This window comes from Geotrypetes seraphini, chromosome 1 (genome assembly GCF_902459505.1).
Source record: "Geotrypetes seraphini chromosome 1, aGeoSer1.1, whole genome shotgun sequence".
In the NCBI taxonomy this organism is placed as follows: domain Eukaryota; kingdom Metazoa; phylum Chordata; class Amphibia; order Gymnophiona; family Dermophiidae; genus Geotrypetes; species Geotrypetes seraphini.
Genome location: NC_047084.1, coordinates 396,752,734 through 396,765,866, shown reverse-complemented (window position 1 = coordinate 396,765,866; position 13,133 = coordinate 396,752,734). Strand labels below are relative to the sequence as shown.

The 13,133-nt window shown below is 44.4% G+C and overlaps 1 protein-coding gene across 1 annotated transcript in view; it reads left to right on the top strand.

Moving 5' to 3' along the window:
* Window positions 1–13,133, top strand: part of LOC117347248 (sialic acid synthase-like) — a 179,281-nt gene that overhangs the window by 131,412 nt on the left and 34,736 nt on the right. Inside the window, exon 5 of the mRNA XM_033917915.1 lies at window positions 11,017–11,283. Within this exon, the coding sequence (XP_033773806.1) occupies window positions 11,017–11,283 (267 nt within the window). The remainder of the gene's footprint in view (window positions 1–11,016; window positions 11,284–13,133) is intronic.

Below are 13,133 nucleotides of genomic sequence, written 5' to 3'. Positions count from 1 at the left end.
GGAAATTATCCAAACCTTTTTTAAACCCTGCTAAGCTGATTTCACCACATTCTCTGTCCACGAATTCCAGATTTTAATTACATGTTGTATGAAAAAAATATTTTCTCTGGTTTGTTTTATGTAAATCATTTTTATTGGGCATACTTAAGAACTAACAATACAAAAAGAATAGCATTATAAAGATCAAATATTAAGTTCAATCAAGAGGGGGCGTATCCAAGCTCTAGACAAGATGGACGCCTGAACTCTTTTCTTCTCCTTAGCTCCTACTTATTTTGAAAGCTGGACTTATTGTATCTACTTGAAAACAGTTTTTCTTTCCTGCTCCAATCAGGGAAAATGTTGTCGTCAAAACCATGTAAAATGGATGTGACTACTAGCTCATTTGTAGGTCTGAAAAGGACCAAACCTGATCCACCGACTCCAGAAAAATTGTCATCTGAAAAGAAAGCTGCAACTGCAGGTGACTTAGTGCTGGATGAGCTGCGAGCCCTGAGGGACTTGCCTACCAAACATTTTGAAACAACAAAGGAATTGAAAGATGATTTGGCAGAAATTACCATCTCACTATCCAACTTTCAGATGCACATAGAGAAGCTTGAATCTCATGCTGATGCTGCAGCCCTAGAAATGGCACAAACCCAGAGCCACATGGAAAAACAAGTTAAGAAACTAGAACAGGATTTGGAAGATCAGGCCAATCGGAGTCACAGAAATAACTTAAAATAAGAAATTGAAGGAACAGATATGAGTACTTTTCTGAAACAATGGTTACCTAAAGTTCTGAATTTGGCTCCTGAATGCAGCATTGACATTGGAACGCTCTCATCGGGTGCCCTCTAAGAAGCATCAAAATCAACCTTTCCCCTGCCCAATTGTGGTTAAACACCTTCGCTTACCGCTGCCAGAGCACATGCTGGTATCTTCATCGATGGAAAAAAGATCCACATCGTTCCTGATCTGGCTCAAACCACCTCCAGGAAAAGGAAATCTTTCCTGGCTATGCGCCCGAGGCTGAAATCCATGAACGCCCGTTATGGTTTACAATATCCAGCGCATATGATTGTCACCATCAACAATTCCACCAAAGTGTTTGATTCCCCTGAATTTCTCCAGGCTCATCTGGATCAGATTCAGTCACAGGGTATGGGGACTTGACTGTTTTTTCTTTTCACATCAGTTCCAGTCTTATCTCCACTACGGTTCCTGTTATCATAATATAGCTGACTCTCTTCAATTGTTTTGACTTTTCCTACACCGAGTTCATCCTTCTACTTTAATATTGTTATTCTTGCGACAAATTTTCATTGTTATATAAACTTAGAGGGGCATAATCAAAAAACCGTCTAAGTCCCTTTTTGGCCTAAGGCCTTAAACGTTGAAAGCAGAAGCAGGGAAAATGTCCATAACCAAAACAAATGTCCTTGTTTTGATAATGGCCTGCCTTTACATTCAGCTGTTTAAACGCCCAGCCAATCACTACATCTACAAGTACACCCCCACAACGTCTACACTTACACCCCATAATGAACTAAAAAAATGCCTAAGCCCCAAACGTCCAACACAAAGGCAAAGGAGGAGCCAGTTCTTCGCCTAAAAGCTGGATTTTGTAACCGGTGTCTGTCAAAAACACCACCGGTTACAGAATCCACACAACATCGGAGCAGGAGGGAACCCAAGCCCCCCTGCCCCAGGCACCCATGGCACCCCCCGACATTGGGGCAAGAGGGAGCCCAAGCCCTCATGCCCCGCGGCAGCCATGGCACCCCCGACGATATCGGGGCAAGAGGGAGCCCAAGCCCTCTTGCCCCGGTGACCCCCCGACTCTATCTGGCCAGGAGGGAGCCCAAGCCCTCCTGGCCCTGGTGACCCCCCTACCCCCCACCCCCCCACTACAATACGGGCAGGAGGGATCCCAGGCCCTCCTGCCCTCGACACAACCCAGGGTTGGGCCCATTTGCTAAAGGCCCCGCCCACAGGAGGAGCCTAAGGCTCCAGGGCCTATTCTGATTGGCCCAGGCACCTCAGGCCCCACCTGTGGGTGGAGTTTCAGCCGCCTGGGCCAATCTGGCCCCATTCTGGAGTCGGCTGGCCTGCCGGACGAGCGGGCTTGGCACCCGTCCGTCCAGCCAATGTTGAAAGGTACGGGGTGGGGGTGGGGGAGTCGCGGGTTGGCGGGGGGGCTGATCGGGGTTTCGGGGGCGGTCGTTGGGGGGGAGAGGGGTTGTGTTGAGGGCAGGAGGGCCTGGGATCCCTCCTGCCCATATTGTAGTGGGGGGTGGGGGGTAGGGGGTCGCCGGGGCCAGGAGGGCTTGGGCTCCCTCCTGGTCTGATCGTACTCAGCGGGTGGGGGGGCACGATCGCCGGGGCAAGAGGGCTTGGGATCCCTCTTGCCCCGATATCGTCGGGGGTATCGTGGCTGCCACAGGGCAAGAGGGCTTGGGCTCCCTCTTGCCCCGATATCATCGGGGGGGGGGGGTGATGTATCGTGTCAGGAGAGATTGGCCATCTCCCCTGTCGCGATGCGATCACTCCTTTACCCGAACTGCCACAACATGCGGCAGGAGAGATTGGGCATCTCTCCTGCCGCGGGTCGCAGCAGTTCAGGTAGAGGGGTGATCGCATCACGGTAGGGGAGATGAGGCATCTCTCCTGCCGCAATGGTTGCGGTGGGTGGGTAGATAGGTTGCCGGGACGCTGAACTGATCGCGCCAGCGGCCATCAGCTCAGCAGCCCCTTTTTCGGCACTTAGACCTGGTTTGACTTCATCTAAGTCAAAAAGGTATAAGTGCCGACTAGGCAACCTGCCTACGGTTTTGGTTATACCTGCTGCACGCCTAAGTGTAGGTCGGCCCACCTCCCACCCACTGCCCGCCCTTTCCCCTCCTCTAAACACTCCTCTTTTCTCTCTGTGCGTTTAGAGGCAGGGGAAAGGCCTAAGCTGGTTTTAGATACGTCTAAACACCAGCTTTGGTTATGGGTACTTGGACGAACAGGCTTTTTGATCGTCCAAGTAGCCATTTAGGACACTTTATAGACTTTTTTTTTTATTATTATGAACCCCTTACTGTTTAATTCTTGTTTTCACATGTACTGCTGCTACCATTTTGATTTGCCTGCTTCTCCTCATCTTCTTTGCCTTTCCCGTGCTCACCACGACTCCATTTTTTACAGAATGAATTCTCCTGCTCTGAGTTATGAACGCCGCAATGATTTTGACCTTTTAAATTAATTACCTTATTTGTTTATCCCCTATACCACTCGATTCCCATTTCGCTTAACTATCAACTGTTTTTCTATTTGCAATAAGGTTTTCCACTTCTACTTAATCCCACTTGTTAACACATGCACTGTTGTTGTTTTCTGTTTCCCTACTGTCTATAATATTAACATATCCGGTAAGCTGACCTGCTTCTTCCGCTATTAACTGCTCTTTCTTATTTACGCTACTTGTGCTCCTTTTCTCTTAACGATGTTTATTTTTGCGATGTGGATTTTAATTTTACTTTGGTTATAACTCCAGTCTATCTCAATCTTTCTAAAGTAATATCTTAGTTCATAATACTTTATTCTGAATCTTGATCGTCTCTATTCTGGTATTTATTCTATCTCCTAATCTCTCCCTTATTATAACGGCATACCTTTTATCTAGATATGCTTCCTTCCTGATTTTTGTTGAGCTGCACTCTTACTTTTAAACAGTCAACTTCGTACCTAATATGTGCAACCTTGCTTTTGGTCTTTATTGTTGCCGTAATTTCAACCTTCCTTATCTATTTCTGGCTTATTTTCGATTCTTCTGTCTTCCCTACTTTTTTTAACTAATAGATTTTAATATATAAGTACATCATTTACCTGTATGAAATACATATTATCTACGTTTATAATAACTGTGTTTTTCAGTCAATGTTTTTTCTAAATAGACTTCTTACTCTCCCACTCTCTGTTGTTACTGCTTTACATGCTGATTTTGTAAGCCTTAGACTTTTTTTACTTTGGTTTATGTTTTCTCTGTCCGCTTATATGAAATATAATACAATTTCAACGTTTTTATACTGCTTTGTGTCCCCCTATGGCTTTGTCTTCAGGCATCGATTTTTTTTATGTTTCACGCTGAGATGACTTTAGCTTAATTCATGCTTCCTGCTTTGTGATGTCGAACTGTGTCTTTCACAGGTTTTATGGACTTAATTTTATTAATCTCAAATACAGATATATCAATTTTAAATGCATATTGAGATGAAATTTGTGTACCAATATTGTTTATGCTGTTATCAATTGCTTTGTTTTCAACTGGATACTATTTTTATTGATTATTGCTTAGAACACTATTTTTTTTCTTCTTTTCTATTTTATTTTAATGATATGCATTTACTATGCCTCTCATACTACTTGAATCCCATTTACATGATATTGTCCTACAATCTATTCTCCCTTTATAATGAACTCCTGTCTTAGTTCTTTATATTTAAAATGTGAATAGTGCTTTTTCCTGATTTCTTTTGTGATGAATTGACCTATTTTTTTCATAACAAAATCTGTAATATCGAATTGTTCCTTTTAATAAGATATCATCTACTTATTTTGCTCTCATTACCTCTCCTACTCTATGTATTATTAGCTGCACACCAAGATGAATTGTATCTACCTATACTACAAATCATTTTAATCCACATCTCTTGGTTTCCTTGCCATTGCCATTCTGATTATTACTTTGACTGTTTTGATATAGCTTACCCTTAGCTTTATCTATCTAAATGAATTATGTTATCTCTCACCAGATGTTATGAATTCTCTATCTCTCATTATCTCTCATTATCTCATTACATCCAGGGCCAAAGAGGAGGACCTGGATGTAATTGGAATTACGGAAACTTGGTGGACAGAGGACAATCAATGGGATGTGGTGCTGCCAGGGTACAAGCTCTACAGGAGGGACAGGACCCACAAGAAGGGGGGAGGCATAGCACTATACATAAAGGACTCTATCTACTCGGTCAGGATGGATACGGCGACAAAGACAGAGGGGCTGGAGTCACTATGGGTCAAATTGCCGGGAACCAAAGGTGCAGACATAAAACTGGGGCTGTATTATTGTCCACCCGGTACGCCGGATGCAGTCGGACACGACTTGGAAGCGGAACTGAAGCAGGAATGCAGTACTGGAATTGTAACAGTGATGGGGGACTTCAACTACCCGGGGATAGACTGGAGTACGGGTCACTCCAACTGCGCCAGGGAAAAGGAATTCGTAGAAGCTGTGAGGGACTGCTTCATGGAACAACTAGTCAAGGAACCAACGCGAGGGAGAACTACTCTTGACCTCATCCTTAATGGATTAGGGGGGCCTGCAAGAGGGGTAGAAGTGGGAGGACCACTAGGCAACAGTGATCACAACGCAATCAGATTCACATTAGAAAGGGGGACACCCATAGTGAGGAGGACTGCAACGACTGCACTCAATTTCAGGAAAGGGAACTATGTTGCTATGAGGGAAATGGTGGGGAGGAAGCTCAAGAACAGCTTTAGGATGGAGACTGTAGGTAGCGCCTGGACCCTATTCAGGGACACCCTGCAGGAAGCACAAAACCTGTACATCCCCAGTTTCAGGAAAGGCTGTAAGAACAAGCGGTCAAAAAGCCCGGTTTGGATGACAACTGAAATAAAGAGGGCAATAAGTGACAAGAAAGTGTCCTTCCGGAGATGGAAAAAGGACCCAACGGAGGAAAATCACCAGGAGCACAGGATTGCCAAAAGGAATGCCACCGAGAGGTTAGAAAAGCAAAAAGGGAATACGAGGAAGGGCTGGCCAGGGAGGCGAAAAACTTCAAGGCATTCTTCAGTTACGCTTAGAAAGTTTGTATAGGCGATTCATCAAATGGTAATAAAACTTGAACTTGATAAACTTGAACTTTTACCATAACTTCTCGCCACTTCATTTTTAAGCTTAGATCTTTCCTTCCAAACAGAGACCTTGCTAGATGTCAAATACAGCACAAGGTAACTTCACACGGACTTAGCTGTGCAGGAAATGTGAATCTCCTCATACACCCACCATATAGTGCAAAACTAGGCAAAGGTCTGGTTTTTTCTTTCGATCACTGAATAGCCTAATGCCACACAAGCAGCGCTGTTGCAAACATATTCTGAAGGTCAATGCTAAGGATAACAAAGTTTCCTTCCTTGGACCAGAAGGAGATACTGATAAACCACTGGAAGAGATCCCAACACAACACCCAATGACCCACTCAGTGTGTGAACCAGTTGAGTGGAGTGGACTAACTGGGGGGTGGAAATGGGCCCGGAGTTTGCTCAGCAGAATTTCCCAGACCACCTCTTCCTCTCAACACATTGACATGCTGCCACCACCACCACTAGGAACACCTCACCGAGTAGGCCAGCAATGCTTATAAACTTTATAAAACACATTATTATATTTTCTTATAAAGCACATATTTTAACTGAACTCTCTGACATCCTCAGCCTTGCCATTCACAAAAATAGAAGGAAGAAAAGTTCCCATTTCCTGCTGTCTCATGTCCCCAGCCTATATAATATTTTTCTTCTGCAGACCCTTCAAAAGTCTGACCAAATCAAGTTTATTCAATCTTTGATGGATCGCCTATAACAAATCCTCATTTCACTTGCATTATAAAGTACTGAGGATGTCATCTCTCCCCATTCCCGGGTCCTAAAGTCTAAGACTAACTAGTGCTGCCCTATTCAGGAAAAAAAATTTCGATTCGATTTGATTCAGCCTATTGAATTGGTTTTTCAATTCGATTCGATTTTCCTGCCCAATTGGGTGTTTTTTTCAAACATCCTGGTGGGTTTATTTTATAGCTTTTTCACCCCACTTTGGCTTCTCCTAACTACACTGGCGCTGTGGTGTAAACAAAATAAAGAAACAAAAAGGACTTTTCCTCTCTCTGTTAAATCCTAGCTCAAGTTTGTGGTCTAACACCAGCTCTGGCAGGATACACTTTTCAAATCTAACATATTGTAATCACAAAACAGAAAATAAAATTATTTTTTTCTACCTTTTGTTGTCTAGTCAATATTCTAATTTTGTTGGTCCCAGGCTCTTGTTGGTCCCAGGCTCTTGTTGTCTTGCTTGCCAGGGTCTCCTTCTTTCTTCTTTCTCCATGCTAACCATCCATCTGCCATCTCTGTCCTCCCCTTCCATTTCCTTTCCCTCCCCTGGAGGTCTGGCATCTTTCCTTTTTTTATCTTCATCCACAGATTCACCTTTTCTCAACTCCCCACCACCCCAGGGCCCACCATATCTCCCTTTCTGTTCCCGACTATCCTCCTATCCACTATCTCTATCCCCTTCCACACCATCCCTTGTTTCCAAATTCTCTCCCTTTCTGTTCCTTCCCTCCCTAAATCCCATTATGTACCATCTCTCTCCCACTCCTCTGTTTTTAGACCCATTATTTCTAACCTCCAAAGTCTGGCATATGCACGTATCTTTGAACCCCCCCTTCCCTCCATCCGTGTACTTCTTCACCAGGACCCCCTCCCCTAAAGGTCTGTCCCCTATGAAGGCCTGCACCCCTCCCCAAAGGCCTGCATCCCCCCAAAGGACTGTACCTCCCACCCGAAGGTCTGCACCCCCCCGAAGGCCTGCATTCCCCCGATGGACTATATCTTTGAACCCCCCTTCCCTCCATCCATGTACTTCTACACCAGGACCCCCTCCCCCAAAAGGTCTGTCCCCTATGAAGGCCTGCACCCCCCCCAAAGGCCTGCATCCCCCCAAAGGACTGTACCTCCCACCCGAAGGCCTTCACCCCCCCACCCAAGGACTGTCTAATGCAATCAGATAAAGGTGCGGGAGGCCAGAGGGGAAGCCGGACACTGCAGCACTTCCCAACTGACCCTCCCCCCTCGCCCTCTAAAGCAGGAAGCTGCTGATCCTGCTTTAAGGGGCGAGGGGGGAGGGTCAGATGATGAATCGGGATTCGGGAGGCTGATTTTTGGGGGTTTTGAATTGATTCGGGCAGCACTAGGGCAAAGAAACTCCATGAAACACCACCAGCAGCTCAGCAGCGCAGCAATACTCACCTTCAGTTCAGATGCTACGTGCAGTGTCGCACGTGGCTTGGGCTCCCTTTCCTGCTTCCATCCCACTGGAAACAGGAAGTTGGTGACAAAAGTGCGCCGACATTAGAGCGCACCAAGCTCCGACAGCAACGGGGGTGTGGCCGTGGTTGAACGGAAAGAGAGGGCTCAGGCTGGATCACTTCGGAAACTCGCGAAAGCCTTGGAGTCGGGCCATGAGCAGGGAAGTTCCTGGGCCATGACTCCAAGGCAGTAGCACCCCCCATGAGCTTGCACCCGGGGCGGACCGCCCCCCCCCCTCGCCACCCCCTCCCTTGGTACACCACTGCATACAAGCAAAAGAAACAAACAAAAAAAAATGCAAGATTTTCCTAATACACTAATTTCTGTAATCCAACAGTTTGGCTATAGTCCATTCCCTGCTTCTGGACTTTTGGTTTCTAATCTCCTTAGACCTCTTCACCAGAGCAGTTTTTATATAGTGTGAACACCAGCATTTATTTCCAGCAGAACAAAAAGCAAAAGGAAAACATGCCACAGAAAATATTATAATAATAGCTTTATTTATATCCCATCATACCTTTCAGTTCAAGATGGTTTATAATTAGTAAAAGGAATGGGATCTGGGGCAGAGCTTTGGTGGGCTTGGGGAGGACTGTGGTTGGGGTACTCATCTGATATTTGTTAGGCTTAGGGGGTACTTATCTTGAAATAGTTGAGAAACACTGCTGTAGGCAATCAGTTGGCGCCAGTGCCTCTCTTTCTCTCCAGCCCTCTTCCCTGCTGGCACACTCTACAAGCATCGCAGGGCCCATCTGGAGGGCCTCTGCACATGCGTAGACATTGATATGATGATATCATCGATGTGTGATGTCATCACAGCGACATCCGCGCACTTCTGGGTACAAGCTGTGGCCACTACCTTTAGTGTGCCCCGGCTCGAGAAAGTTTGAGAGACACTGCGCTATATCATTTTTGAGATAAGGTGACCAGAATTGAACGCAGAATTCAAGATGAGGTTGCACCATAGAGCAATATAGACGCATCAAGTCTCAAGCTTATAAATGATTGCAGTTGAAACAGACCATTCAGAAAGGGTTCCTTGATTGGCGAAATTTAACAAATCAGTGTAGCTTGCCGGGCCTATGTTTCCAGAGAGATTTGTTAGGGCATCAGATTAAGCAGCATATTTTTCTGCTACTCAATGGCCACGGATTTGGACTTGGAGAATGAGATGTATAGCGTCAGCATCTATGAGACAAACTTGGGGCTCCTTTTACTAAGCTGTGATAGCAATTTTAGCGACTAGTGCAGCTTAGGGCTTGAGCATGAATCGATGGCACCAAACAACAACATGTTAATTGTTCTCCCCCCCCTCCCATATTATGTGGGTATTTGATCAGTTTCTTGTACAAGAACAAGTTAAGTGTTTGTATTAGATGTATATGTAATGTGTGCTCTGTGGACTTAAATTCCCAGAGGGCTTTGCTTTTCCTGAGAGCTAGGCTGCTTCCACAGAGCATAAGGAGGCTTCTTCTCCAGTGGAGGAGAGAGCAGTGGCTATATTGCAGAGCACATGGCTAAATGAAAACCTGAGTATAGCATTATTCTCCCATGGGTTTTTTCACGCTTTAATTCTAATGATCTAACACAGTCTAGGTTTTTATCTAAGTCTGGAGAACGGTGTTATCTCCACAAGGTGTACACTCCCAGCTTAACTCTGATATGCTGGTAGAGTAAGAAGATATGTGGCAGGCTTGAACTGCATTGAATCCATCTGACTGTAAGTTTGTTTTTGCTTTATTCTGGCTGGTGACACCAAGATTACAGAATTAGGGATTAGCTGAATAGGAACCTCTTACAGTGGCCAATATAACTCAGAGGAGTCCTTGCTTTCAGTACAAACCCTGAGAGCTATACAGTAAGCTGTAGCTGTATAGTGTGATTTAGTCAGCACATTGATGAAGGTTGGAACCGATTATTGTGATATCTAATTTTTGTATTATGCTGCAGTCATCATGTTTGACAGTCAATGATTGTGTTTCTATGCTTACTAGATATGTATTATGACCTATGCTACATCCTATATGCTTACTGGATATGTGTGAATTGACCATGTCATCTCATTATGCATAGCACTAGTTGTCTATAAGTGCCTGAATTAAGTCTAAATCATTAGTGTTTCAGCAAAAAGCACAATATGGTTTGATGACAGTTTAAATACAATCAATAATTCACTTTCATTTTTAACTCTCATACATTGATTGTCACAGCAGAGCTTATTTCTTTTTCCATCATTGAAAGGAATGCTTAAAACATTGATAGGAGTATGTGCCTTTCAGGTTATTGGTCCACAGCTGTGAAAAATCTCCCAGTGTCACTTTAGTTAGAAATGGACTTACTGAGATTTTGAAAAGAGAGAAAGCAATACTTTAACAGTACAAACCAATAGTCTTCATTAATTTTTAAGCTGGGACCACTTGTATTCAGATGAGCTGATGGACAGCCACTAATTATGTTCCTATGCGAGCCACAAGACTGCTGACCAGTGTGTATTAATGACATCAGCCCATAGCCCACCTGCAAACTTAAATGAGAGATAACCTCAAGACTGTGAACATTTCTAAATGCATTTTCTTTTGTCTTCAAGCATGCTGTTCTTCCACTTTCCCCTTTCTGTCCTGAGCATGGGTAGAGAAGCAGAGTAGCACAAAAAACAACAACAGAAAAACAATAGGGGCCACCCTGGAAGTTCCAGTCGCCATTAGCTCCCAGGCATGAAGAACACTGGTATAAACTGATTTAATTCACATGAGTTTGAAAATTTTAATCTAACATACTGACATTAAGTTAATCAAATACTGTATTATACTGTTCCTCGACTAGAAAATTTGCCAGGTCATAAAAGTTAAATAAATAAAATATTTATTCTGTACATATTTTTTGAAGGCATATCAATCTACATTTCCTGATATTCCCATTGGATACTCTGGTCATGAAACTGGTATTGCCATTACGACAGCTGCTGTAGCCATGGGTGCAAAGGTCGTGGAGCGTCATGTGACTATGAACAAAACCTGGAAAGGAAGTGACCATGCAGCTTCTCTGGAGCCAAATGAATTATCTGAATTAGTTAGATCCATCCGTACTGTGGAGAAGGCAATGGGATCTCCAATCAAACGACTATTGTCCTGTGAAGTTTCCTGTAAAGACAAGGTATTTATTCTTGTGTTCTTAGTTAGACAAATTTTCTAGAAAACAGCTCTAAATTTAGGCACCCTTTTACTATGCTGTAGCAAAATGTGGCCTTTGATACCTTTATACTGGTCTATCCCACATTCCAGGGCCATAGGGGTAAAATGGGTAATGTTCAGATATTTCTATTAATAGCCATGCACTAATTTTGAAAATACCAAAAGTGGAGTCTCAACGATATTTCAACCAGGGAAGTCAATAGTACTGGATGTTATTAATGATAATTAAAAGAAAATTTTTATTGATATAGATCGAGCTGACCCAACATGGTCCGTGTTTCGGCTCTAAAGAGTATGCTTCAGGGGTTGTATCATCAACACAACGGATGTGAAGGGTAGTAAACAATAATGAATACCAAAACAATCTGAAGGAAGGTCCAAATTCAATACTCGATTCAAAAAGACACCATCACAGTAAGCTGGGAAATTCAAAGAGCTGCCAGCAGCAAGATGCCGTTCCCACCAGAGTGCTGCCTAGAAAGAATGCCCTTCCTGAGACATGTTGGATTCAGGGGAGAGGTAGAAGGCAGAGAGGGAGAAGTATTGGACTTGAAGGAGGGAGTGGGAAAAGTGAGAGATGCTGGATTCTAGTGAGGAAAGGAGGGAGAGATGTTAGACTCAGGAAGGAGGGTGGGAGAGAAGCCAGATTTGAAAGGGAGAGGACTTGGGGAGGGCAGAAGGGTTAGAAGGAAGACGGAGAGGTGGCAGAGTGGGGTAGAATGAGGACAGAGGGACAGAGGGAGTAGGAGAGGGAGAGATGGACATGGAGGGCAGAAGGGATGGAAGGGGATCAGGGAGTGTTGGCAGAGGGGAAAGGGAGAGATGGGCTTGGTGGAGGGGAAAAATATAGAGAGGGAAAAATGGGGCAAGGGAAAGATTCAAGGGAAGGGACAGAAGGAGAGGGAGAGATGGATGACTCAGGGAGGGCAGAGAAGGGATAGGAGAGATGGCCAGTGAAAGGCGGAGGAGAGATGGACTGAGGGCTGGAAGGGAGGAGGGAGGAGAGATGTCAGAATTGGGATGAGGGTATGGAAAGGCAGGAAGGAGAGATGTTGGACTTGTGGGAGGGATAGAGAAAGAAAGAGAGGGAGGAAGAAAATGCTGGGTTACAAGGGTTGAGAAAACGACAAGGAGGGGAGATTCTAGAAATGGTGGATCCATGTGGGAGAGTTGTCAATGAGACGAGTGAGAGCAGAGTAATGAGTATAGAGTGTAGAAATGTGGTAATGGGAAGCAGATAAAAGGGAGGATGAGGAATATGAAAGCTAGGGGATAAGAGAAGTTGATTAGATAAAAAGGAATAACAGTGATCCCTTTAAGCTGCACAGCTGCTCACCTTTTGGTAGCAGGCCAGGCAGCCTTTCAACTCCACTGGGCAGGGAAAGGAGGAGAGAAAAATAACAAGACAGGAAATCCTGGTAAGAGTTAAGAAAAAACAAGTAAAACAGAAACCAAAGACTGGGACCACAATTAGAAAAAAGGGAAAGTACAAAAAAAGAATTTCATTTTTTGTTTAAGATAAAAGTAGGGTGGTAGCTGTGTTAATAAATGTTAATAAATAAAAATAGGTGAGGGGCGCTAGAGGGCGCGATAAGAAATAGCGGCAAAGTCCGTGTGCTCCAGCTCAGCTTTCAATAAAATCGATCGCTAATCGGTGTTATACTTAACGTTTTAACATTATTTTTGTAGTCATAGCCTGCTAACATCTCATGGCGTCCTCTAAAGTAGGGAAACGCCACAAGCCTGAGCCTACAACACCTCAAAAGCTGGCCGAGGATAAAACAGAACCCGACATGCTTCAGACGGTCCTCG